General features: G+C 40.7%; 1 protein-coding gene across 23 annotated transcripts in view; it reads left to right on the top strand.

The window, feature by feature from the left end:
- NEDD4L (NEDD4 like E3 ubiquitin protein ligase) overlaps window positions 1–27,812 on the top strand; it is a 297,127-nt gene that overhangs the window by 251,922 nt on the left and 17,393 nt on the right. For 13 of the 23 annotated variants that reach the window (XM_036322034.1, XM_036322038.1, XM_036322037.1 and 10 more), the window contains 10 exons: window positions 5,708–5,785; window positions 7,234–7,288; window positions 7,390–7,443; window positions 11,450–11,508; window positions 15,652–15,654; window positions 19,133–19,198; window positions 20,877–21,106; window positions 22,613–22,734; window positions 25,201–25,271; window positions 26,982–27,077. In XM_036322034.1, coding sequence (XP_036177927.1) covers window positions 5,708–5,785; window positions 7,234–7,288; window positions 7,390–7,443; window positions 11,450–11,508; window positions 15,652–15,654; window positions 19,133–19,198; window positions 20,877–21,106; window positions 22,613–22,734; window positions 25,201–25,271; window positions 26,982–27,077 — 834 coding nt within the window. The remainder of the gene's footprint in view (window positions 1–5,707; window positions 5,786–7,233; window positions 7,289–7,389; window positions 7,444–11,449; window positions 11,509–15,651; window positions 15,655–19,132; window positions 19,199–20,876; window positions 21,107–22,612; window positions 22,735–25,200; window positions 25,272–26,981; window positions 27,078–27,812) is intronic. The other 10 variants (XM_036322036.1, XM_036322035.1, XM_036322022.1 and 7 more) reach the window with 5 other exon arrangements.

Genomic DNA, 27,812 nt, shown 5'->3' with positions numbered 1-27,812 from the left:
TTTGACAGTTGGCCGTATTTGGGGAAAAAGCGGTGCTCTATATTGCTAGGATGTTGATGATACTGCTTCACCTCTCAAGATGGTGTAATAGGAATTCTGATCTTTCTGAAAATAATTTTTCCTTGTCAGTTTCTTTCTACATTTTTATTAACATCACCCATCCTTGTTTGATTTATCCCTTTCGTTTGCACCATCCACCTCAGTTTAGTATTTTATTTTAGTGTTTTACGTTTCTGTGCTCCATTTCACACCTTTAACTGTGGAATAGGAAATGTATTGAGGATTTTGGTTGTAAATGTGATAGTTCTTTTTTGTGAACATTTTGTCAAATTTGACTCAGGAGTCGTGCCTGAGAAAGAATCCGTGTGTTGTATGAATTTATACAATATGAGATTAATTACAAGTGAATGTGCATATCTTTATACTCCTCTGTTCGGGTTTTAGCTGAATCAGTGGTGGGCTTCTTTAATGTAGCACATTGTCTTTTAAAGAGTCAGGGGTATTTTTCTATTAATACCTGTAGACCTATGACTGAACTGAAATTAGTTCTGTTGTTTCTGACTGTTTCCAAAGCTGCAGAAGGTTTGTTTTCCTTCCTGTCCCTATGTCCCCAACTAATGGCCTGGGTTCAGAGTTTGACTCAGTCCTTCTGGCTTCTCTGCTGCTTGCTTAGAATCAATGTGACTGGAAAGCTGTCTGAGTTTGGGGATTGTCAGTGGCCCTAGCTCTCTGGTCTTGGGTCAGAGGTGAACACGTCCTTTAAATCCCCATTTTCAGTGAAGACACGAGTGTGTCCATTGTTAGAACAGCAGTACTGTGTTAATGAAGGGGCCTGGACCAAAATGTCCTGGACTGTCATTTATACTTTGCCCGTGGCCTAATGTTAAATCAGTCCCTTGAGACTGGACTAGAGGGCCTAGATATCGCTCTCTCTCTCTCTCTCCCTCTCTCCCTCTCCCTCTCTCTTTCTCTCAAGTCCTGTGGATGGATGGTGGTAAGCACATCTCCATGAGGACGTTCTCGGTATTTGGGGCAGGACTGTGACTGTGCCTATTGTTGTAGGATGCTTAATATCCTTGGTTCCTGTCACTGAATAACCACCATTCCTCTCCCTCCCCCACCACAGTGATGACCAAAAATGTTACCACATGCTTGCAAGAACCCCTTAGTGAGAACCACTCTAAAAGTTCTATTTTAAAGTAAAGGAATTAGCCTTCCAGGGGAATTTATCATTTAGATCCTGGTGACATTCATTAAACTCATAACTACCTCAAAGGCATATAATAACATGTAGCTTTGTTTGACTCACCTTTGAGTCTCATATCATATTATAGGTTTGTGGCCAAGACGAGAGTAAGAGATAGGCAGCTTTGGGGAAAACCAGCTAAGGGAGATTGGTTTTTAAGTCTTTTTTTTTCCTCGTTGACATAGAACATGGCTGTCCTGCTAAGCGTACGCGATTCTACAAAATCCTCAGCCAGGAATGGCACTCCAGAAATAGGGGGTAAATAGTATAAAAGGAGATGGATTAGCGTATGGAGCCACGGTGGCCTGCCAACATAAGCTATGGTTTTAGAAATCTGAACTAGCTTAGTAATCAAATCCCCTAACCTTCTCACAGCCTTTCACGCCACAACTGCAGAGTAATTGCAGCTGGGCAGGTTTGATTTTAAACAGCCCCAGCTTTGTTTACTGCCTGCATCCTTGCTGAATGAAACCCAGTTTGAATTTCCAGTTGCCCCTTTCTACCCACATGCTTGTTATTGACTGATTTACTGGTTTAAAATTTTAATTTGTTAAAACAACATTTTGTTGCTGCTGCCATTGTTGAAAATCCTTAAAGTAACAACTGGACATCCCCCCCGCCCCCTCCGGTTACTCCCCTTCTTCTCTAAACTCAGACAGACTGGCCCAGCTGCTGTCTCTCCTTCTAAACAAAGGCCTGTACAGAACGCTGACTGTCGAAGGATTGCTCTAAATTTCCTGTTGATTTGGACCAAAAATGGAGGAATAGAGGGAACTGTAAAGATCATTTTCAGCTTAAAATTTATCTTGAGTTGGTTTGGGGTTTGCTTCGTGTGGTTTTTTGTTGTTGTTGTTTTTAAAAAAAATTTTTTATTGATTGCAGAGATAGGAAGGGAGAGGGAGAGAAAGTTAGAAACATCAGTGATAAAACTCATCTATTGGTTGCCTTCTACACACCCCCTACGGGGGTCAAGCCTGCAACCTGGGCATGTGCCCTGACTGGGAATCAAACTGTGATCTTCTGATTCATGGGTTGACACTCAACCACTGAGCCTCAGTGGCTAGGCTTGCTTCGTTTTTTAAAAGAGAGAACAAATGAGAGGCCAGCATAGCTCTTCTTAGATTTGAGCCCTATGGTGAAAAGCTGGTAGAACAGGTGGAGAATAATGAAAACAGTACTCCTGCCCCCCTCAGCCTGTGCGCTCTTGATTCTTGCACTAAACCAGAGCATGAAAAGATCAGGCCAACATTTCCCCTGTGTACACGCACGGAGAAAAGTTCCTGTTGAAGTCTGCTTACAAAGCATGATCTCATATTAAAGTAATGTGCCCGCCGTCCATCTGGAATAACGTCTGAGGCCTCAGCCTGAAAGCGAAGGTCTGTCCACCATGCTCTTATCCTTAGTAACACCTAGAAGAGGCACTAAGCCCTGGCCATGTGAGGATTCCTGTGACCAGACTTCCAGCCATGGGTTCACTTGTCCCTACCTGGGGTGGGCCATGGATGCCTGCTGGGGGCCACCAGGTGACAGAGGAAAGGTTACAAGAGGCCTTCGGTTTGTCTGTTCCTTCCTTCTGTTAAGGAAGCAGCTCGAAGCATGTATGTAAGAGTATGTTTATGTCTCTTACAGAACAAAGCATTGCCTTGTTTTTGTAGCAAGACAGGGTATGCCTTAATGAAGTTTCAGGTTTGTTTTCTACTGGGTCCAAACTAAGAAAACTCATTGTAGCCGAGGCCTGGTTGTTTATCTCTTCCAGGATGGGGGGAAAAGCTGTTGTTTTGTTTTTTGGGGTTTTTTTAAAATATATTTTATTGATTTTTCACAGAGAGGAAAGGAGAGGGACAGAGAGTTAGAAACATCAATGAGAGAGAAACATCGATCAGCTGCCTCCTGTACACCTCCTACTGGGGATGTGCCCGTAACCAAGGTACATGCCCTTGGCCAGAATCGAACCTGGGACCTTTCAGTCCGCAGGCTGACACTCTAGCCACTGAGCCAAACCGGTTAGGGCAAGCTGTTGTTTTTTGAACCAGGAGCATTCCCTTGTTTTATGTACTATAAATATATTTGTAAATGATTTTGGTTTTTAAAGAGGTGTTGATCTTTCCATTCTTTTTAAAACCCCTTTGTGCTATATTGAGGGAAGCAAATGGGGAATACTGAAATAACTGGGAAATAGTGAGCATTCTCACTGTGCTGAGGAAAGGGAGAAACAATTCAGTGTCCCTCTTCATGGTTTCATTCATTTGTATTTATATCATTTGAGATCTCATTAGTGTCCCAACTATTGGCATCCCTGAAGTTGTCATAACTCATGTGGAGCCCTGGCTGCCCTCCACCTGCGCCATCGGCTTGGGGTGTCCCCTCCTTGGTTGTTCAGGGGAGTCAGTGGAGAAAGGGGGTTCAGTGTTGCCCCTAAACTTAGCCTTCAGAGCTAAAGAGTGTACAGCTGCTGTCATTTTTATTTTTGGTGATATAATCAAATATGACCCTTAAGGCCTTCTAGTCCTCACATTCTATGAATTCTAAGTTTCCATGAGAGGCCATTATAGCAGACCTGTGAAATCGGATTTATTTTATACTTTATACTTCCCTGCCCCCAGCCCCACTGGCACTTTAATTTCAGCTTCATCCCCCCCCCTTTAAATCACCACCTTTTAACATGTTGTCTTTCTCAGTAGCCTGTGTGTGGGATTCGAAGGTGTGGCTAGCTTGGCATGTAGCAGCGGAAGCCCTGTCCTTTTTCATATCATAGTGGCCTTGGGCTTTCTCTAAACCTGTGTGGTCAGGGATGTGTTCCCAAGGGTCCCCGTGGTTGTGCCATTAGCTGGGCCAGCTCACAGTTAGCCGTGAGTGGGTAGCTTTTGTGGCGTTCTGTGCTCTGTAAGTTTCTCCTTGGTCACAATGAACCTATCACAAATGTTTCCCAGATTATCAGCTGTTCAGACTTTATAAATCCCAAATCTGTGTAATGTATCTACGCACTGTATGTGTTCCAGTAATCTACAGAATACTGGGCCTATTTTATGTTTTTACTCATCCTTTTTAAAAGCATATTAGTGAGGTTCAGGGTCAATATCCATCATAAACCACTAACATGATTATTTTTTTCAATTAAAAGTTTGCTATAGCTAACAGAAAGCAAAGCTTGGTTTTATTTTTTTATTCTTGCCAATTCCAAAATTCTGTCACTTTGTTATAATCCAGTAATTCTAGTGCTTTAAGACTGTTGACCGGGAAAAAACTTAATGGCTTTATTGAGATATGATTCACATACCAAGCAATTCACCCATTTAAATTGTACAATTGAATGGGTTTTGGACAAACATTGGACAAAGATGTGCAGCCATCACCATAATCAATTTTAGAACATTTTTTGTCACTCCCAAAGGATACCCCATTCCCACTAATAGTCACAAAATAAGTTTTATTACAGGATTTTTTAAAATCTTAGGCTTATCTTATTAACATTTTATTATTCTGAGTTTTATCATTTGTTTTCTAACCTTTTGAGTTTAAAATATGAAAATGCCTTGCATTTTCACAGAGCCTATATAAGAGGCAGCTCCCAGATTCAGGGTCAGAACCTCTGGACAAGGTCTCGTTCTTTCTGAAACTCAGTTTCCCCATCTAAAGAAACAGAGATCATGTACCCCACCTCCTAAGAACGTGGTTGCAAGATCGTATGTCTGATTACTTTGTCAATTATAAATCATGAACCAAAATGGCCAACTATGTATTTCTCTTTTGTTGATTTTCGGTGGTATCTTAAGCACATTCCTTAAGAAAAATATTTTGCAAACTTGTAAATATTAAGACATACATGAGAACCTAATCTGTAGAACTGGAGAGCCTCAGTCCAGTTGTCTAATAGGGATGTGACTGTATGACGAAGCCAGCCAGCGCTCTCTGGGATCGCTCCTGACCTGCCAGGCAGACCCGCTTCCGATTCCCTGCTCTGGTTCAGGGAGGGGCGGGAGAGGGAAGCAGGGGACTCCAGTGCTCATGGAGAGGCTGTTCCAGTGTGTGAGGCTCGCCACCCGCACCCGCAGCCCTGGATCCATAGGGAGATTTACAGACCAGGCTTTCGCTCCCTCTTCTGTGGAGGAGAGCCTCCTCTTCGCTGGCACCCTTTATTCTGGTTTCCATAGCAACATCACTGCTGGGTCCTTCTTCTCTTCACCTGCTCAAGATCTTGGGAAAATGTTAACCTTTTATTTAAATGTCCTAACTCTCCTTCTTTCACCAAGGACAAGGAGGAAGAATGGAGTCTCTTCTGAGAGATGGTCAGCCAGGCTTCCTGTTCAAAGATGGGACCCTCCTTCCGCCGTGAGGCAGGAGTGTGGCTCATGCACATGCCTCCTGGTTGCCTTGGAACATACAGCTCCAGAAGGGGAGGAGCCAGTAACAGCACACAGACGTCACTCTTAACACGTTCTGCCTTTTACATTTTTTTTGCAGGAAGATCCACGCCTGAAATTTCCAGTACATTTGCGATCGAAGGCACCTTTAAACCCCAATGACCTTGGCCCTCTGCCTGTGAGTATACGTACTGGAGACACATGGACAAGTCTGAATATGTTTATTCATTTATCTGCCCAGTGTTGATGGAGAGGCCCTGTGACCTCTTTCTCCAGACTTTTGGCCCATTGGTCTATAATTTCTTAATAGAATCAGGTGTATGGCTGAATTCTAATCATACATACAACCAGCTAGTACATATGAAAGAGGTTTCTGAATTGGTAACTGTCAGTGGAAGGTAGACCTTGTAACTAGGATGTAGGAGGCATTCTTTACTGATGGCAATTTAAACAGCACACATTTATTTTGTAACATAGCAACCATAAGTTCAACCCATAATCTGATTTAATGAATAGGAACAAAAATATTAAAAATGGTGGGAGAGAAAGACATAGGTAATCACAGAAAGTTTTGTAAGTCATTTAGTCTGCAGATATTTTAAGCTTTCTTCCCTGGTTGATGGCTGTTTATAAAGCTAATTTTTTATCAGTTCTTTTTGGGAGCCTGAATGGGATTGAGCAATTTACTACAAACCTAGATTTTGAATGAAAATTTCGCCATGCATCCTCCTCGACCCACCCCCAATTAAAAATAAATAACCTTACAGGGGCAGGAAGGGGAGGGAAGATTCTAATACTATTTTTAAATGAAGAGCACTGGGAATTTTTTTATTGCTTTTTTCCAAACATAATAACCTTTTCTGTTGCCTGGTGTGTGGTATATTATGGCAAAATTTGAAGCTAGGGAGGTTGTGATTCCATCTTTATTCATTAGGTTATACAAATATCCCTCTGCAAATCTGACTGGTTCTGGGTTTAGATGAGAGAGCCCAAACTGTGTCTAGAGAGTGAGTTTCAAAAGGAAATCATTGCCTGTGGTCTGGACCTGTTAGGTTCCTGAGTTTCAAGTAGCAAGTAGGTGCAGTTCAGTCAATGAGAGCATACCAGCCCTCCCTTGAAAAGATTATCCAAGTCTTTTTGGTTCCCGAGTTTGAACAGTGAGAGTTCACAACAGTGAAGTGCAAGTATTCGATTCTTCAACCAGTGATGACATGAGTAAAGCATCTGTCTCCAACATTTTTGTATTATCCCTCCTCCTCCTGCTTTTAGTACTTAGTACATATTTGTTTAATTAAATGAGCTGTTCATCCCCAAACTCAACTGTTCCATGGGATGCCAAAGTTCCCATTTGAAGCTTTTGAAATAGCGATCCCTGTTTCCTGCTCAAGTGGTGAACGCATCCAAGACTGTGGACGTGTGCTTCAAGTGTGTTCCTAGATGTTGTTGAGGGTTAACTTGAAATGTTTGTGGTTTATTCTTAATGTAAAACTGTACCCTAGGAGGGAAGAGTAAGGTGTCATAATTTTGCCTTTGATTTTGGAACAGCTAGCTAATTTTTGTCCTCTCTCTCTCTCTCTCTCTCTCTCTCTCTCTCTCTCTCTCTCTCTCTCTCTCTCTCTATACTAGCCCGGGTGGGAAGAAAGAATCCACTTGGATGGCCGAACATTTTATATCGATCATAGTAAGTAGGCACTGTTATGGACACAGGGATTGCAGGTAAAGGGAGGGGAAGGGTATTTCAAATATTAAAGTGAAAGCTTTGTCATTTTACTCTTTGTCTAGGCAGCCAGGTGTTATGTGGAGAGAATGGTACCAGAGAATCAGTGCCCTCGTACGGTACTGTGCATTCCCCCCACGTTTGCTATAAAGTAGCCCAGCAAGCTTTCACCCAATTTGATCTTGTGACCTATTAACTTTTTTTTTATTTAAGAACTATTTTTTGGTTGATGACCCCTTGACTTTTGCGCTTTCAATAAATACACTCTGGTAATAGAAAATAAGATTAGAAGTGATGATTGAGTCCAAAATCTGGGTGTGTGCGGTGCTTGATGCAGCACACGTGTGTTTTAAACACCACCTTCACGGTCTCAGGGCCAGCTGCCCATTCTGACTTATTTTCTATTCATAGCATGTTTCCTTGCACCCAACACACTAATATATATGCAGTTCTTTTCTTGAAATTGTGATATATTTGCTGTAGACATTTGCTCCAGCACCTATGAAAACTGTGTGATTTCTCATTTCAACTAAAACTAATAAAGGTTTGCTTTTAGCCAGTTTTTTTCTTTCTTGAAGTAACACGTTCTCCATATTTGCACATCCCTTACAACGTCTGAAAATGTATAGGAAAAAGAAGTCTTTAAATAGATTTAAAGTTCAAATCACACATGCAGTGTGGTAGTATTTTGCTCCTTGTTGTAATTTGATTCATAAACAGTAAGTCTGAACCAGGTTTCCCCAGCCTCACATTGTCTTAACTCATCACACTGATTAGATAAGCCAATTGCTGGGGACTCTGGCCATGAGGGCGGGGCTTATCACCATCTTTTAGGCTTTTGTGAAACAGAGTTTAATTCATCTGCCTTTTCCCCAAAATCCAGTTTATAAAAAATGCAGAATTCTTATCTTTTTAAGAGGCTTTATCAGCCTAATAGGTACACTCCAAAATGGGTCTAGTTACCTGGTGGTGACATTGAGGAATTTCCTTACCTTCCAAATGAACCTCTTTTTCTAAATAGTTTTCCCACATCTGATTTCTGCCAAAATTCAGCATCTCATTTTGCTGTCTTGGGATAGAAACCAGGTCATCCTTATATGTGCCATTTACTGTGAAAGTGATCACCTTGCGAGTTACTCAGCCACCCTGTCTGCCAGCATCACTGGGACAGGTGGCTGCACTCTGAATGACAGGGACAACAATGCCCTTCTCTTTTAAATAATTACTCTATTTATTTTCTGCTTCATAAATTCTTAAGACATTAGACATTTTTAAGATTTATAATTTCAACAACCTTAAAGATTTAATCTCAGAAGAGATAATGCTCAGTACTAATCTTCTCTTTAGACGCCTTGATTTATTTGGTTGACATTTATCAAATGGCTCCTATGTCTCAAGCCTGGTGCAAAAGGTTAAGGGAAGATCTTGAACTGAATCTCTGCCTCTCTTAGGAATTGTGTGATTCTTCTTAAAGACCGGACATGCCCAGCAGCTGAGGAATTGACCACAGATATCTTATATACTAAACTAGAAGAGAAAATTAAATTCTAGCGATGCTGTAAAATCCTATTTGAGTCTATTCTGCTCATAGCCTTTACCAAACCAGTAAACAGTAGCTAAATTGACTGAGTTTCTCATTCTTCTACTTCATTCTTCTCCCTTTATTTGAAAAAATGTCTTGAAGACAAAGCAAGTTTAAATTTTTAAAATTCCAGAGGGAAAAAATGGATAACTGGCCACCATATATTCAAAAATTGACAATACTTGCAAAATTGATCTTTATGGTAACCACGCAGAAACTTGTATATTACTGAGAGCTTAGCCAACCGTAAAGGAACTTTGTTATCACCATCAGCTCCATTTGGTCATTAAAAATAATAACATATTGGACTCCTGTTACATATTAGGCTAGGAAATGTGGTAAGTGGTGGAGAGGAAGCTGCAGAGGGGAATAACATACACCCCGTCATCGAGGGACTTAGATTCTAGCAGGGAGTACCAGGGAGTATTAAATGCTGTATTAGAGGAAAGAACCCCTTGTTAATGTGAAAGCAAAGAGTGTACCTGCTTGCCAAGTGGCACAGGGCACCAGGGATGGGGGAGACTGCAGGAAGGCCTTATGGAATGGATCACTCTTCAGACATATTCCAAATGATGAATAAGACTAGTCACGCACACGCAGTGAAAAGTGGTTCCCGCAGGGAGAAGGCGTGCAGGTGTACGAGGCTATGCAGAGAAGTGCGGCAAGGTTGCCCGTGGCCAGTGTGCAGAGAAAGCGGGGGTGGCACACCCATCAAGTTAAAGGCAGTCTGCCACGTGTGGGAACTCGGTCCCTTCTATAGGCAAGAGGGAGCTCCTGAGGGGTTTTCCAGAGGAGGTGACAGTGGTCAGATTTGTTCTTTAGAAAGATCCTTTTGGCAGAGCTATATAGAGAGTTTCGAACAGGGATAAGACTGAGACCAGGGAAACCTAGAGAATGATCCAGGGAAAAGATGAGCACCCAGAAAGAAGTAGGGACAGTTTGGTCACCATCAGAGGTAAATGGCGAGGGAAGAAAAGGGATGTGTCAAGATTCTCTGCAATGTGTCAAGATTCTGTCACAATGGATTGTGATATTGTTAATCGAGAATACAGGATTCCATAAACGGTTTTGGTGTTGGAAGATTATAGGTTCAATTTTTAAAGAGTTGGGTTGAAGGTACCTATGGGGAATCTAGATGCAGATGTCAAGGGTGGCGCTTGAAATTGAGGTTTGGACTGAAGATTTGGGAGTTGTGTACAGGTAGTTATTAACTTATTTTCTGCTTTAATGACAATACCCAGTCCTTACAGTGATAGTCCAAGGCAGTTATTGCTCAGCTCTTTATGTTTCCATTATTTGGTTTTCTTTTCTATTGTTCTCCATCACAGTAGCAACTTTTACTTTCCAAATCTTCCATTTTCAAGGTAAGGGACCCATCAAGGTTCTCTAGAACAGTTGAAGCACTTCATGTAAATTGTCTTCCAGCATACACAAATCTAGAATCATCATGTGCTTTGGTAACTTTATTTTAAGACTTTACTCTGCTTCTATTGAAATAATTGTAATACCAGACTCTGAAAAATCCCTGGTATGGTCATTTAAACCAAATGTATTAGTTATTCTTGAGTTTACAGGAAATAATTAGAATCAGTATTTTTCTCAAATAATTTCCCATTTTTTTAAATCAACTTAGATTTCCTAAAACTCCAGAAAGAACTCATTCTTCCCCAGTCTATCCTCCACCACATTATCTTTCATGTGCGTTCATCTCTGCCCGCCTCCCCAACACACACACATACACACACACACACACACACACACACACACACACACACACACAGTAATCCATAAAGTCTTTTTGATTATGCAGAGTCACAAATCCCAAGTGATGCAGGGCAGCTCTTGTTCATTATCACCTGCACCACTGAAGTAGTGGTGTAGGTGGCTTTGAACAATTTTGTTAACATTGACTCTTTTGGAAGAAAGAAAACCGCTTCTCGCCAACATGGCCAAAAGGGAAGCCTTTCTCTAGAATCTTCCTCTGCAGTATGTAATTCTCCTTTTTTGGACTGCCTTACTTATTGGCTGCTTCCATTGTTGTGTGCATATGAGTGACACATGCAATGGATTATTCATTTGTTCAGTATAGGACTCTTAATTGAAAGCAGTTTTTCAAGACCATAAGCATAAGCAAAAGTATTTGAAATGAGAAAAAGTAATGTGTGTGTGTTAACTTTTGGCGGACTAAGACTTTTTGTGCCTTTTTTCAATTAAATGAATATCAAGATCAAGTTATAAATCCTTGAAAGAACAGGGGTTTATAATTGAACTTTCAGCAGATTGCTTGCCAAAAACAGTGTAAATAGATGGTTTTACTTTAGCTGTGCATTTTTGATTGAGTGTTTTTAACTAAACATTACATAGGAGGTCTGCCATACAGAGTATCGTTCTCTTCTAACCCTGAAATACTAAGATATTATCTTCGGGGGCCAGGTTGGGGGACTAGACAGCTTTTGAAAAACCAGGAATAATTATTTCTAAAACATTTTTTACATAGAATAGATTTCAACTAATATGCTGATTTTTTTAATATTAATTTTCAGATAGCAAAATAACTCAGTGGGAAGACCCAAGACTGCAGAATCCAGCTATTACTGGCCCGGTCAGTATTCTCAAGTTCTGAATCTTCAGTGTAATATTTTGGTTGTATCAAAACACACATTTCTTGTATATTTCTGCTCACCTTGGTGTAATTGAGTAATGTAACATTACTCCCATCTCCTCCTGATGGGAATTTCCTGGTGAGGTACAACTACATTTGCCTTTTCATGTGGCTTTCATTATAAAGGAAAAGAAAATGATGTGATCGTGGTAGCTAAACTAAACATTTTCTTTTCTCCATTATAAAAGGATGGATTATAAGTGTAACAATCAACCCTGGCCGGTGTGGCTCAGTTGGTTGGAGCATCATCCTGTACACTGAAAGGTTGTGGGTTCGATCCCCGGTGGGGCGTGTACGGAAAGACACCTACTTGCTGTTTCTCTCATCCATGTCTCTCTCTGTCTGTCTCTCTGTTTCTATTTCTCTCTCTCTCCCTTCCCCTCTCTCTAAAAATCAGTAAAACATATCCTCAGGTGAGGATTACAAATAAATAAATAATAAGTATTTTAAAAATAATAAAATATAAGTGAAACAATCAAATTGTCCTCTCTTCCTTTCTCTATGAGGCAAAGCCAGCCCTATGTTTGCAGAGTTTTGTCATTTCTCTAGGCCAAGGGCAGTTCATGCATGCTAACCAAATCTAAGCTGTATTCTGAATCTCTTCCAGCGCTGAAACTCTGTAAAGGTTTGGGGGAGGTTGTCGCTAACCTCTGGAGCTGGCAGATAAGATAAGAATCTTTATCTCCGCTGACCCACTAACTTTCTCATAGCCCCTTCGTGTGTACCAGGTGGGAAAAGAACGAGTTCTGCCTTAGGTATGGTGCTGCCCCCTTGAAATGCTGCCACACACTGTTCGTAAGGAAGAGTGAGAACCCCTGGTCACTCGGCAGTAATGGACACTTGGTATCCAGCTCCTGGGTGGAGTTTGTAGAGTGGGGGCCACGCTCATCTCATCGGCGGGGAATGTACTAGCACCTCGGGTCGGTGGTTACAAGAGTGCAAGGAGATGATTTGGAATTTCAGGAAAGATACTGGAATCACAGAAGATGGCAAATGTGGGGTTCTTTTAAAAACTGGAGGAAATTACATTTATTGTATTTTGAGCACTGAGCTAAGAGGCCAATGGGTATTTTTAAAATACTAATGTCATGGCTTTGATCTGATTCAGTTCAAATTATGTTTTGATTATAAAGGTAAGTCCATTTGAAAATTTAAATGATATTAGAATGCAAGTGCACTTGATCCCTGTCATCTTTTAATTACCTGTTGGATCTATTCATTTTGTTTACTCTGCTGCTTTCTGCATTTTACAACATGCCTAGTAATGCCTGGGTTAAAACAGTCAATTACTTTTTTTCCATGGAGCTTAATAAATGCCTGCCATTCTACCATGGCTTTCATTTTTATTTATTCGTAATCACAATAAGTTGTTAGAATAGCATTTTCTCTTCTCCATCATGAGCAACAGGTAAATTCAGTAAACAGAGCTGTTTTCAATTAGCAGAGGACTTTTGACATGATATTTCTCAGTCTTTTTCAAATCTTTTTTATGGTTTATTGATCATCTACATTCAGTCAAGCACGTAGTCTACTGTTGAAAATTATCTAGCATAAATCCAGATAGATTTGGCCCCAAAAGTGATCTTGACTTAAAGAGGTTGGTTTACTCTTATCATTATTAGTGTCATTTCTTTCAATAAGAAGAGTATGTTTATTTAGGTAATTATCAACTTAGTGTAGACATTTGGCTTTCGTCATCATTTAATTCTAAATATTTGGTCATTTCCATATGATTTTTCTCCTTGGCTTTTAAGTTATTTAGAATGTGCTTTTTAGTTTTAAGACTATGGGAGAATTTTTGCCTGTTTCTTACTGCTTTCTAATTGTATTGCATATGGTCAGAGAATATTGACTATGGAATATTGATTATCAGATATGCAAAACGTCTTTGGAGGCTTGGCCAGTTTTTGTAAATGTTCCTTTGAGTTTGAAAAGAATGTGTGTTCTGTCTTTCTTGGGTATAGAACAGTTCTTTATATGTATACCATTAGATCAAGCCTGTCGTGTTCAAATTATCCATTTCGATTTCTACTGTTTTCCTGGCTGTTTTATCTAACCAAGATAGCTGTGTCAAACTCCCACGGTGACTGGCTTCATCAATCATTACATTCATTTTCTCTCTTTAGTATTTGTCTAGGACATATTTTCTGTCTCTTGCTGTGTTTTTTCTCTTCTTACCTTCTATTAGATTGATAGAGTACACTTTATTTTCTTTCATTTTTTAATACTTGCTCAGAAGTTGTATTTTCTATTTCAGTGCTCTTAGTGCTCACATTAAAATTTTTATCTGACATAATTGACTTCGTGTTGAAATTAATCAGTCTCTACTCTCCTCCTGGATAATATAGGACTTGAGGGAACGTTAGTGCCATTCTTCCCACTCCTATTTCTCATTGTTCAGTGGAGTTTTAAAACTACCTTGTGTTTAGTCCTGGCTGGATGGCTCAGTTGGTTGGAATGTCATCCTGTACACCAAAAGATTGCCAGTTCAATCTCCAGTCAGGGCGCCTACGGTAGGCAACCAATCGATGTTTCTCTCCTTCTCCCTCTCCCTCCACCTCTGCCCCTCTCCTCTCCCTCTCCCTGGCTCCTCTCTCTCCCCTCGCTCTTCTCTCCCTCTCCCCCTGCCTCCTTCCCTTACTCCCTCTAAAAATCCAGGATTTAAAAAACAACTATCTTGTCTTTAAACTTTCCAAATTCTCATTAGTATTTTATATTTTCTTTTTTTTTAGCAGTCAATACTTACTTAATTTTACTTAGATGTAAACAGATTTCTTTGCCCACCACTAATCTTTACATCCCCTTTTTTCTAGGTTAAGTTTTGTTCTTAATGACATATAACCTCTAGCTCATAATTCTCAAAGTGTGGTCTACAGATCACTATCATCCAGAAACTTGTTAGAGATGCAGATTTGGGGCCCCATCCCAGACCTACTGAAAACTAGCAACTTTGGGAGTAGGTCCAGCAATCTGTCTTTTAACAAACCCTCCCAGGGATTTTGATGTTCACCCAAGTTTGAGAACCTCTGCTCTAACAGCAAATTCAGTGGGAGCCTGAGTGGTCAACTCGCTTAGTCTGAGAAGACTTACTTGACCTCTCTGTGAAATGATAGTTTAGCTCATTCCTTATAAAATTCTTGGTTAACAGTTACTTTTCTTCAGATCTTCGGAGATATTTTTTAATATCTTCTGATCTTTTTAACTAATTATGAGAAGTTGCCAATCAATTATCTTTTTGTATAGGTAACTCTCTTTGATGATTTTGAATTTTTATCTGTGTCTTTGATGTTCTGCAAGTTTACTGTATTGTAAGTGTGGGCTTTTAAAAATTTATTCTGCCTTGAACTCATTGTAATTCTTCAGTATGGGGACCATGTCTTTTCTTCATTCTGGAAAATTCTCAGTGGTTATGTCTTTACTTGTTGCATCTTTCACATTCTTTCAAACTATCTGTATTAGTAACTTTGGGTAATTGATTCACTTTCACAACTATCATCTCTTAGCTTTCACATGTCTGCCTCTCTTTATTGCTGTATATAATGGGCTCAGCTCTTCCAGTTAAGTCTTTCTTAAGCTCTTTATATAATCTCTTTATCAGTTCATTTTCTCTCTTATTTCAGTGACTGTTTAATTGCTCAAAGTTCTATTTGCTCTTTTTAAATTTGCTTAGTCTTTTTAGCTATTTTTCTGTCCTGTTCTTTATTTTTTTATTTTTATTGATACTTCCAACTCTTTAAGCATTCTTAAAATAGCCTCTTTATAGCCTTTTTCAAATTATCCTACTAACTCTGGTCCCAGGAATATAAACTATGCCCAGATGTTATATCTGTAGACTCTCCTCAATGGTAGTTTATTACCTACTTCCATTTAGAATTTGTGTGTATGCTCATCTTCATTTTTTTTTTTCCACATGGGGCTTTTATAAGTTCTGACCTGTATTTTCTGTTAACTACTTACCTTGGGTTCATTCACCCCCAATTACCATAACTATGGATTTCATACCCACTTTGGTGTAGCCTTGGAGTATGAATTTATTACAGGTCTGTTTCTTTTTCTTTTTCTTCCATTTATGGTCCTGGACAGAAGGTAAGCTTCCTTGCAACTTTCCTGGGCCAGTGGGTAGAGTTTTCTTGTCCCCTTTTCAGGTGTAAGTTTTTAGCAGGGAACTCTGTTCTGACTGCCTAGCCATGCAGACTGTTGGCCAAGTTCTGTGCCCCCATGAGGGTTAAAACCCAAGCCCCAGCACCTGTGTCTAGGTCCAGTGCCCACTTAGTTCTCTATTTTGAGTCTTTCTGTTTATCTGGTACCTAGAGTTTCTCTTTTTCCCAAATTTTAAAAATATATATTATGGGGGAGGGGACCCTTTCTGTGTCCGCCCAGCACACATTATTGTACGTCAATACGCTGTCTGTATAGCAAACATCACCATTGAAAGCATTTGTAAAGTGCTCCCCATGCTTGCTGCTCTTATGAGTACTATCTTGTGCTTGTGTGACACTTTGTACTTTTCTGAGAACTTTATAATCAGCTGCTTTGACACTCTCAACCATCCTCTCGGAATGATAGGGAAGATGTTGTTATTCCCAGTTTGTCAAAAGATCAGAAAGCGAATTGTGTTGCCAAAACTTACAGCAAATGTCAGACTTGGGACTAGAGCCCCAGTTGTGCTAACCTCACCATTGTCCCCAGGCCAGACATGAGCCTTTCTCTACAGAAGACTCCAGAACCAACTGGACAGTAATGACATGAAAACATGTAGAACTGTCTTACACACTAAGTCAGGTTCTCATTTTGCTCAAGAGAGAAAGAATATGTGATGCTGAACAAAAGGGGCTGTGATTATTTTTAAATAGGCTTATCTTACAAATTAAATTACAGTGGGGCCTTGAATTACGAGTTTAATTCGTTCCGAGACCAAGCTCGTTAAGGAGCTCATTAACTCAAATTACTCTATCAACTCAATGCAAAAAATCCGCCGAGGGACAGCTGGTATCTCAAAAAACTCGTTAGTCGGGACAGTCATATGTCAAGGCCCCACTGTATATGTAAAAAAATAAGGTGTCATATTTTCAAAAGAGAATAAATAATTTGGCCAAAACAAGAAATACATGACATACATAATTGTGTTCAGAGGCTGCACATAGGGACATCTTTGTCCTGTGACATTATTTGGGTCTTTTCAGGAGGAGGAGTTAAAAACCTCCTCTCCTTATTCCATTATCAGAACTACCTCTAGATGGAGGAGGATAATGATTTTTCAACCTTCATGCATCATTCCACTTAAGAAGAAAGGCCAGAAATATCCCAGTATCTCACTTCCACCCACATGTAGTCAGCACCTACCACGTTATAAGTCAGACAAGGGAATGATAAGTCAGATATCACGGGCTGGGGGCAGTTTGCAGTAAATTTCATGGGAAATTTGTCCTTTAAGACTATTGAACTTTATAAGGATGAATGTTTAAGCCTTTTTTTTTTTAACATTTTCAAGGGGGGAACCAAAACAAAGAATAATTGCTGGGAATCGTAGATTTGTAGAAATGGAAGGACCTTGAAGTTCATCTCTTCAAATCCTTCTGCGTAACTGGGAAGTAGTGCCATCAAAGAGAGGTTGTCATGGAGCTAGCTGGCAGGAGTCTGTCCTAGAAGTCAGGTTTTCTAAAGCTGGCAAGGGATAATGACAGGAAATCCATTTTTAGGTTATTTCCCCTCTATTACAGTTAATCATAGAACATCAGCCAAACACTTTGCCTTCTCAAGGCTTTGCACCCACTGTCCCTGTCAAAATTTGTTCCCTCTGGTCACTTGTTTCTGCTCAGGTATCCCTTTCTCAGAACTGCCTTTCCTAACCACCTCATATAAAATAGCCTCCCAGGAACTCTATCATTTTTTTCTTATAGTGTTTATCACTACTTACTCACTTATTTCTTATTACCTATTGCTCCCAATTGCTTGTAATCTCCAGGAGAGAATAGGGCAAGAATTCTTTGGTTGATGTACCATTATTTCTAGCACCTAAAATGCCTGGCACAGACTAAGTACTCAAGAAATACCTGTTGAATGAATTAGCAAATGAACCACCAAAGAATGAATAAATAAACTGGATAGAAAAGCTTTTGTTATGCGATATAGTATTGGTAGAGCAAACAACATCATAATGTCTTTATTGGCTTATTTCACAATATTGTCTCCTTTTTCTTATACCAGTAGTTAGTTGTCCAGATAGTGACAAAGTCTCTACCTTTCCTAGAATAAAAATTCACACACGGTTTCATCAGACTAAACACTGTCCAGAATAAATATGATATGTGGTCAAATCCAGTGTTCAGTGGAAAAGCAAATAAAGAGTGGGTTGAAAACTAAAACCATTCGTAGTATAAATTGTCTTAAGATATATCAATATGATGTCTGTTGCTCTTGAATTACAAAGCAAAACACTGGCATGATCAGTGTTTGCTATGACTGGTTATATGTTTTTGTTTTGGCTGAGTTATTTGTGTGATCGTCTTAAAAACAGTAGAAAGGAGGGAGGCTTATGTTTTTCATTTCTCCTCTTTCTGGACAAGAATAAGAAGGTGAAGGTAGAAGGTTTGGAGTCTGGAGACACTTTTCTAAGGATCAGTATATTTTATTAACTTAGCCCCAAATTATATCCACAGAAATATGCTTGCCCGAATGCACACTATTTGCCAAAAAAGCAATGAGTCATTCTGAGTTTGAGGCTGCCATAGTTATGTCCATGTATATGCAAAAGCCAGTCCTCTCTGCTTCATTAAAAAAAAAAAAAAAAAAAAAAGTAAGCCTTTTCAATAGCCTGAAGTCAGGACTCTGGCTATTGTAAGCTACTTTATAACATAGCAAATAGAGACTATTTAAATGACTATATTAAAATGTTATTTGCCTAAAGAGATTCCAGAATTTTTGAGTAATGATAGCTCAGTTACCGAGCCCACTCCTGTGATACCATAACTCTGCTTCACAGATAAGGCATTAAGATGTAGAGAAACCCTCACCCAAGACTACTTACTAGATAGTTAGAGGCAAACCTTCTGACCCCCAAATGGGAGACTTTTCCTGAGTGCTCTCTACCTGGTCTTACAGTCCTTGATCAGAATGCCAGTCTAGTTGCTTTTCTGCTCATTATATTTCCTCCCAAAGATTTTTAAAAGCAGGATTAGTCATTGGTCATTGGGGTTGTATGTTAAAATGTCATAGCCAACTCTTATCTCAATGACAGGAGAAAAATAAAGATTATACCTGACTCATATCCAGACAAAAGTCACATTGGAAAGTGTATTTTATGTAGCATATCCCTAAATGACTTATTGAATATCAACATAGTTGTTTTCAGGGGTGAAAGCCGCCCTACTCAATGCTGATTTGCCTTAATCATTTCTAGAACTTTCCCATGTGCTATGTACATAGACATATTAATTTCAATGATAATATGGAGAATGAGAATTTTAAGGTGTATGATTAATGAAGTTCTCTGAATGTTGGCTCAGTTTACATAAAGTTGCAAGTGTTATTTCCCCTCATTTACATTTATAAATTTATCTTCTAGGCGGTTCCTTACTCCAGAGAATTTAAGCAGAAATATGACTACTTTAGGAAGAAATTAAAGAAACCTGTGAGTAACATGTCTTCCAAAAATGCTATTTCAGTCCTTTGTAAGTTACCAGAGTTACTTCAGTGCAAGCGACTTGTTTGTTATTTTTCTGTGTGTACTAAGAATATAAACTTCCTTTTTTACTGCACTTTGATCCGCCTGGATCTTCCACCTGAATTTTCTTTTTAACAGAAATGGTAAGTGAAGATTGGCTGGTATTACATATCAAATCACCTGAAGGGTAATTTCTTATGTAATATGTAAAAAGATAGAAATGATTTTATGGGAAATAGAATAATTTAGGATCTAGTCAAAAAATTTGGAGAAGTCTATGCAGTTGTTATGGTTATCCTATTTAATAAAACCTAGATCCTAGTTAGAAAAATGTTCAAGCCTGTCCCTTTAAATTCAGAAGTATAATTTTAATTATACTTACTACAGTACAATTTATAATATTTGATTATATTTGGTATATTAAGACCAAGTGTAATTTTCAAATGAAAATTCTCAATGGGAAACCCTATACAATTTCTACAAAACTGAGAAACCCAGTAAGGTTTTTACAGGCGGTGATTTAAATCACAGTATTTTCTACTGACACATCATCCCAAATATTTCAATATAGGTTTTCCGTTTTACTTTATTTCACTTCTGTGATACAGGTTTTACCAGTTTTCTTCTCCGTTTGTGCATTCACTGTTTGGGGTCTAGGATGTTTTGTGTTGTTTGGTGTCACCATTTCTCGGCTTCTTCCCACTGGGAAAAGACCCTCACTCAGGTCTCCCCAGTTTGCCTGTGCTCCATTACTGTCTCTCCTGCTCCAATCCTCGGTCGGAGCCTCACTTTTGAGGCATCTGCTCTGGGTGCGGCACTGGGGATAGAGATGCAAGAGAGACAGCCTCTGCCTCGGGAGCTCCCGCTTAGGAGTTCTGTCCTCCCTTCCAACATCCTCATGCAACTAGCTCTTGGTGACTGCTTTTGAAATGACTCAAATTTAAACACATAAAATCCCCAGTTTCTCAGTGAGCCACCTGCATTCCCCTAGTCATAAGGGGTGACTTTAGGGACTTGACTCTGTGTCACTCAGGGTGGCACTTTCACTGACTCTGCAAATCCGTTTTATGGCAAAGCTGCCGTATCCCTCATTTTTCCAAGAAGCAGTTACAACCTGTCAAGTGCTTTTTTGTTTTCATATTTATTAACTATGGACTGTTAGATGCTTTCCCACAATTTGGCACAATCATCAGCGTCCCACTCCCCATGGTAGCAGAATCAGCGTGTGGACCGTGCCTACCAGCTGGAGTTTAGCATGCTCCCATCCTGGCCAGGTGGGGACTGCTGTGGGTTTTGATTGCTTGGACTGAAGTCACTTCCTTTGACAGAAACAGTATATACAGTTAACCATGTTTCAGTTGCTGCTGGGCGGATAAGCACCCCACAGTTGTTCATAAACGGGGAGGATGACTGCTCAGCACACTTTCTTCTGCAGCACATGCTGCCGGCTCAGGCTGATGGCTGCTGGTGGCCGCTGCGTGTCTCAGGCTTTCTGACTGTGCAAGGAAACCTCCATAAGGGAGGGACGCTCAGTTGGAACCATCCTTCCCTGCTGGTTTATTTGAAGACTGCCATCGTTTCTCTCCTGTGAAGTAAAGTGCATATTTAGTGTATGATTATGTGCTTTTTTTTTTCTTTTGTGTAGGCTGATATTCCAAATAGGTTTGAAATGAAACTTCACAGAAATAACATTTTTGAAGAGTCCTATCGGAGGATCATGTCTGTGAAAAGACCAGATGTCCTAAAAGCTAGACTGTGGATTGAATTTGAATCAGAGAAAGGTCTCGACTATGGGGGTGTGGCCAGAGAATGGTTCTTCTTACTGTCCAAAGAGATGTTCAACCCCTACTATGGTCTCTTCGAATACTCCGCAACGTAAGTAGATGGAGCAAATTCAGAATGTGTCCCACTGAAACAGTTTTATTCTTGATAGTTTCAGCTTGTGAAAGAGTAAGTGGCTCACTCATTTGAAATGAATTAACACTGCTGTTTTCAGTCCCCACTCCCCTTCACCACCAGCCCACACACCCCATAAGTCTAGAACAGGTTCTGACTCTACCTGATGAGATAATGTACTCTGAACGCCAAAAAACGATTTTTCTCTTGTCTGTTGGGTTCACTTAATTGAAATTAAAAGTGTGCTGAGTACTTATGGTAAGGAACAAGAGGCAATTTTCATTCGTAATGTTATGTTAATTCAGGAGAATTTGTCAATGTCAGAATTCAGATAGTCATTGTCATCTCATGGACAAAAATAGTTTCTGAAGGAACACTAGTTAAAGGCAAATTATGATGACTTTGAGGAGGACCTATTCTTCAGGCTCCAAAGGACGGCGCCCTGGTCCTGTAAGAGAAGAACCAGGTTCCCTGGGCATTAGGACTTCATCATTGCCCGGCATGGAAACTAAAACAGACGCAGCTGCTTTCTCAGGACTCCAACATGGCCTGCTTACCAGGCCACCGCTCCTCCTGCAGGCTGTGAACCCAAGTGCCTGTAGAGGAGTTGTGGGCCTTGCCAAAAGGCAGCCTTGCTAGAGTCTAAGGGACTCTTCCACTCTTCCACATCTCCCACTCTCTCCTGGGGCTCTGTTGGAAGGCAGACTCAGGATCCTGCCCAGTTGTTCTAGCCAAGAATCACCCAGCTTGTTTATTGTCTCATGAGAAAGATCACTATGTAAAATTGATCACAACCATTGAAGTGGCAGTCAGGGCAAGAAGGGAGAAGGGGGCAGGATCCTCACCTCTCAGATCCCCTAAAAGAATCTGTCTATGGAGCCCAATTGGAAAACTAGTGATCCTCATGATTTTGAGACCAGAGACGGACATGTAAACATTTTTGTAGTTTATGGTGTTAAGACAGCCATATGCTGTTACCAATGCCCTTGGGGCTGTCAGGGCCCAGCAGTGATCAGCCCAAACATTGGGCCCGGAGGAAACATGTTCATCTCCAAACCAAATGCCTCTCAAAGGAACAAATCCTCCTTTCTCCTCAGAAAACCTGAAGTAAGTACTCACATCATTGCAGTCCGTGCACAGTCCCTTTATTATGTGGTGATTCGCACCTTCCCAAGATTCTTGGCTGAACCATATGCAACTGACATTTTTGTAAATCAAAAATAGTCAAATATCAACACTCTCTTACGGTTTAACTTACAAAGGGCATGTGCTCCATGGGACCTCAGTCGTTGGTGACAGAAAGAGGCTAACTAAATGGTAAGTCCCATTCTCTAGCTCATGCCTTTCCCCATCAGGAACAGAGTATCTGCAAAAAAAAACATTAGCACCATAAAAGCTAATGACAGGCAGCAAAGAAAGATGCAAATTTTTGTGTTTCTTCTTTAAAAATACGATTGGGCTTTTTCTCTCTCTTCCTCCCCCAAGGGACAACTACACACTTCAGATCAACCCCAATTCAGGCCTCTGTAATGAAGACCATTTGTCCTATTTCACTTTTATTGGAAGAGTGGCTGGTCTGGCAGTATTTCATGGGAAACTTTTAGATGGTAAGTTATTAAAAAGTTTTGAAGTCATCAAAATAGGACAGTGTTATTTATGGTTCCTTATTAGGTGACTCATCTTTCCCATCATAGATGTTAAGCAAAAGCTCCACTGGTTCTGTGTAATTCAATTATTTTTATGTTTTGCCTGTAATGGAGGTGTTTTTCACTGGAGTCATCTTAATTTGAGCACCAACAGTATAGTGTCTACACAGTTTAAACATTTTTTACAAAACAAGTGAGAAGCACAGAACATTCTGTGATTGTTTTTTTGCTTTTAAGAACAACTTCTCATATTTTTAGGGAGAGCTAGATTTGGTGACAGATGGAAAAGCTAATTGAAAACAATATAAATGATCAGATTCATCGTTATTCTGCTGTTGTTTCAAATTGTTATTTTATTTGAATGTGAAGAGACTGTAAATATTTATTATTTTTATTTGAATGGTAAGAGACTGTCAGTAATGTTATGCAGAGCTAAGACCTTGACCCACAAATGGCACAAAGTAATCTCGTTCTTATTTAAAACATGTAAGCCATGGAAGAATCTCGGGGTCCCTTGGAAGTTAGAAGTCAGACCCTTCCCCTAGCCATCTCTATTAGGCTTGTAATAGAGAGTTCTTCTGGATTTGGTCATTTCCAAAGTATTGCCCTTGAGAAAGGACACTATTTAAATCATTGAAGGGGAATTAAAAATATTTTTGAAAGATTTGGGGATAAAATTGTTGAGGATAGAAGAGAGAATAAGATTTGAGGTTGGCAATACAGCTACTATAGAGAGAGGTGCAGGGAAGTAATGTTAATTGTGTCTGTGGAACCTTAGCTATTCAGTAAATAATTGATGTACCCTCTGTACTTCATCCTTTAGTATATTTTTACTGGGACTTGCTGGCTGATTTTGATCCTCTGATTTCAATGCGTTATTTTTACTTGGGGGAAATAAGCAATTTTTTTCATGGGAAAGAAACTGCACTCTTTCTGTATATGTACGCTGTGTGAATATATTTTAATTTGCTACACTGGCGTCGTGCCATAGATTATTTCAGCTGTTCAAATTCACTTCATCCTTTTCTTAGAAGGTCAGTCTGCACACCTTCTGCCAAGTGAGAACACATCCTTAGTGGCTGTGGGGAAATAGAAGTGTCAGATATGATCCTGACTCAGTGAACTTAAAACCTAGTGGGCAAACAAAAATCACAAGACTCACAGTGACAGAGTCCAATCGGAAGGGCCATAGGGGATCTAACGAGGAGATGAGGAAACCCTGATTTGCCTGGAGGGCCCAGAGCACTTCAACAGGATTAGGCCCAGCTTTCGAGGGGTTGGGGGGGGCGGGGGGGAGTTGAACATTAGAAGCTGGAACCATTTCAGAAGAGCAAGGATTGGCTGAGTCAAGGCTCATGGAGGGAGTAATGGAAAGCAGCAGGAACAAGTGGGGGAATCTAGGACACTACTGCCAAAGGTGATGCCAGGTATGTCAGGAATTGCAGAATTGAGGACCAGAATGCCCTTAAAAATGCGAATGCCCCTGTAGGCAGAGCACACATATGCCACAGCCAGCCCACACTCCCTTGTATCGGCTTCATCCTCTGCCTCCCAAGACACCGAAGGTGTTTGAGTCTGCAGCCTAGGGCCACCTGAGCCAGTGTGAATAGGAATACGCCGCAGAGGGTTGGTGACTGATTAGATGGGGTGGGGGCTGAGGTTCCAACACCCCAATGAGGAGGCATGTGATGCTGACCTGCCTGTGGACAGGTGGATTGGGGGGCCTTGCGGAACACCTGGGTGATGGTGTCCTCACTGCCATTGCCTCACTCAGGCCTTCATCATCCCTGCCCTGGAAGATTGCAAAGCCTCCTAAGTGGTCTCCCTCATGTCCTCTTGTCCCCTTCCTGCTTTTTCCCCATGCCTGCCCCAGGACTGGTCCTGATATGCAGATGAAATCACCTGGCCTTCCAGGGGCTGCCCGGGGCCCTCATTCAGGCAGCAGCCCAAACGTCCCAGACCCCACGCAAGCTGCCCACTCCCCAGTCCCTTCTCTAGCCTGTCCTCCCCAGGACACCTTGTGCTTCCTCCCTGACAGACCACTCACAAGTCCCGATCTTGTCCCTCACTTAGAGTGCCTTCTGTCCCCTATTCATGTGCCTTGTTTACACTGAAAATTCTAGCCAGGCCTTGAGGCTTGTTTGTCACCCCCAGGAGCCTTTTTGACCCCTTTCTGCTGACCTCTACAAGTATAACTATCCTCCTTACTACCCACCATCCCTCAAAAAAACAAACAAATAAACAAACAAAAAAAGAACACAACAACCACCAAGCCCTGGTCTAGTGGGTCACAGATACTACAGAAGGTCTTTGATTGTCCTGTCCTGGCCTCTCATTCAAATTGAAGGCAGGTTCAGCTTGTATTTCATTTCTGTTGCACAGTAATATCAACAACTTGAAACTAATCCAGTTTTCATCCTGTTTTAGGTTTCTTCATTAGACCGTTTTACAAAATGATGCTGGGAAAGCAGATAACTCTGAATGACATGGAATCTGTGGTGAGTGAAGGCAGATCCTCCCACTGGGGGTCGTGGGCCACCTGTGTCCTGTGGAAGGCAGCGGTGACATATTGTCACAGCGCTTTCTATGGGTTTCTCCATTCAGTGTCAATAATAGGGACCATTTAATTGTTCAAGAGTTTAATTGATCTCCCTAATTTTTCTAATAAGCAAATCATGGTTCCCATTAACTAGAAGCATGGTTCTTGAGTTGGATAAGGCAAACCTCAGTTACCTCTGCTTACCTGGGACTGGTGTGACCAGCTTAACCCTTTGAGTGCCAACCAATATCCTAGGAACTATGCTAAAATTGCCAAGGCATTTTTGCTCATTTTACAGCAGTTTAGGAAAAAAAATTATGAATCGCAAGTAAATGAAGTTACATATTCAAAAACTTAAGGAAACCTTTACTACATTGACATATTTAGCAATATCATCATCACTAATAAAAGCAGACTTAGAACTGGACACCATTTGGAAGCTTTGATAGCGCTCCCGGCACTTTTGGCAAAAGACAGGAGGAGCGTGATTGCGCTCCCCGGCACTCAAGGGGTTAAATCCCAGGGTCACCTGGAGACCTCATGGCAGCTCTTATTTTCCATCGGAAACTGCTAATACTGAATGTTTAGAGACTCATCTGCTATTCCTGTTTTCTGAAGTCAGAAAATGGCAAGGGCACAGGCCAAAGCAGTAGATAAAGGGAAGAATACATACAGTCGTTCTAGACGTGGAGAGGGTGAGTGACTAGGAGAGTAGGGGAGTGACTAGGGGAGTAATAAACAAATTAGGAAATGAGTGCTTTGAGAAGTTTTCTGAAAAGCGATTTGGGCCCAGCTCAGTGGTTAGAGCATTGGCCCCCACACCTAAGTTTCAAGGGTTGGATTTCCAATCAAGGGCACAGATCAGAGTTGCAGGTTTGAACCTGGCTCCAATCCCAGCACTGGAATCCCTGAGAGAGGGGAGGCCAGGCCCTTGTGGCTTGTGATCTGGGTCCCACTTACACTGACTTGCAGAGAGCAGTGCAAGCACAGAAAGAGGTGGGACTTAACCCCTAGAGTGCCGGGGAGCGCAATCGCACCCCTCCTGTCTTTTGCCAAAAGTGCCGGGAGCACTATCAAAGCTTCCAAATGGTGTCCAGTTCTAAGTCTGCTTTTATTAGTGATGGCGATATTGCTAAATATGTCAATGTAGTAAAGGTTTCCTTAAGTTTTTGAATATATAACTTCATTTACTTGCGATTCATAATTTTTTTTCCTAAACTGCTGTAAAATGAACAAAAATGCCTTGGCAATTTTAGCATAGTTCCTAGGATATTGGTTGGCACTCAAAGGGTTAAACCATTGATATTTACTTAGAATGTTCTCATCCTTCCTATTGTCCTTTGATATTTTCACTCTTCAGAGACAGGAAGTATATGCATCTTCCATGTTCAATTGTATAATTTGATGACCGCGATCCAGAGCAGATTGCTTCCTCTCCACTTCACCGAGGACAGGATTCAACTACAAACCCTGCTGCTACTAAAACACATTTTTAGTTTGTATTTTAAGTAGGTTTGAAGTAGAGCAGAAAACATATTAGAGACTAATATAATTCTTGAGCAATGTGTGAGGAATTACATTAGAAGGACTGAGTTATTTAGAGTCAAATAAGTTTGTATTTTGGGGGGGAAAAAGAAGCTTAATTTTAGTGTCTGTGTCACTTCTCTAGGATAGTGAATACTACAACTCTTTGAAATGGATCCTAGAGAATGATCCCACTGAACTGGACCTCATGTTCTGTATCGATGAAGAAAACTTTGGGCAGGTATGTCCGGGGAGCCCCAGGAGCTCCTCTCCAACTTTTAGAAAGTCTTGCTTTTGCACAGGTTGTAACACAACTTTTCTGGACAGTTAAAAACCACCACCAGGAGCATTAGCTGTTAGTCATCATCATTGTATCAGCATTGTATTGTTAAGCCAGAAAGCAAAGCCCCAATTCCAGCAAAGTGACAGAAATTCTGAGGCCCCTGGGACTGAACGGGTACCTACTTCTAATCTAAAGCAAAGTGCAAAACGTAAACGTTTGTGCCTTGGTTTTAGAATTTAGGTACTTCGAAAAATAGTGTGTTCTCAGTGATATAATTACATGATCGGGAGTAGGTGATGTTTTGGGGAACTTGGGCTTTTTTTCTCTCCTTAATGGTTCTGTTGTCATTTGTCTTCTGGGGCCCAGCAGGCTCAGGTTTCTCTCCCATCCCTTCTTGCTTTGTGCCCATACTGTCATTAAAGCTAGATTAATCAGAAAGGTTAATGTCAAAGAAAAAGTCACCTGCTAGGAATTTTCATCACCACCTGAACGTTCTGTAGGATGTGTTTGTCTTAAACCTGGGACCTCTGATTCATTTGTGATAACCTTTGATAACAGTGCATCTTGGGAGGTCTTTTCAGGGATGTCCAACCCTGGTACCCATCCTTCCACAGAAGCACAGAGAGAGAGCTCATCTCCCAGACCAGGTCTCAGGGCCTTGAAATGAATGAGATCATGGAGCCGATTTTAAAG

The sequence above is a fragment of the Myotis myotis genome, unplaced genomic scaffold, assembly GCF_014108235.1.
Source record: "Myotis myotis isolate mMyoMyo1 unplaced genomic scaffold, mMyoMyo1.p scaffold_m19_p_9, whole genome shotgun sequence".
Taxonomy (NCBI): Eukaryota; Metazoa; Chordata; class Mammalia; order Chiroptera; family Vespertilionidae; genus Myotis; species Myotis myotis.
The sequence above is the reverse complement of the archived record's forward strand: the minus strand, read 5'-3'. Positions and strand labels throughout refer to the sequence as shown.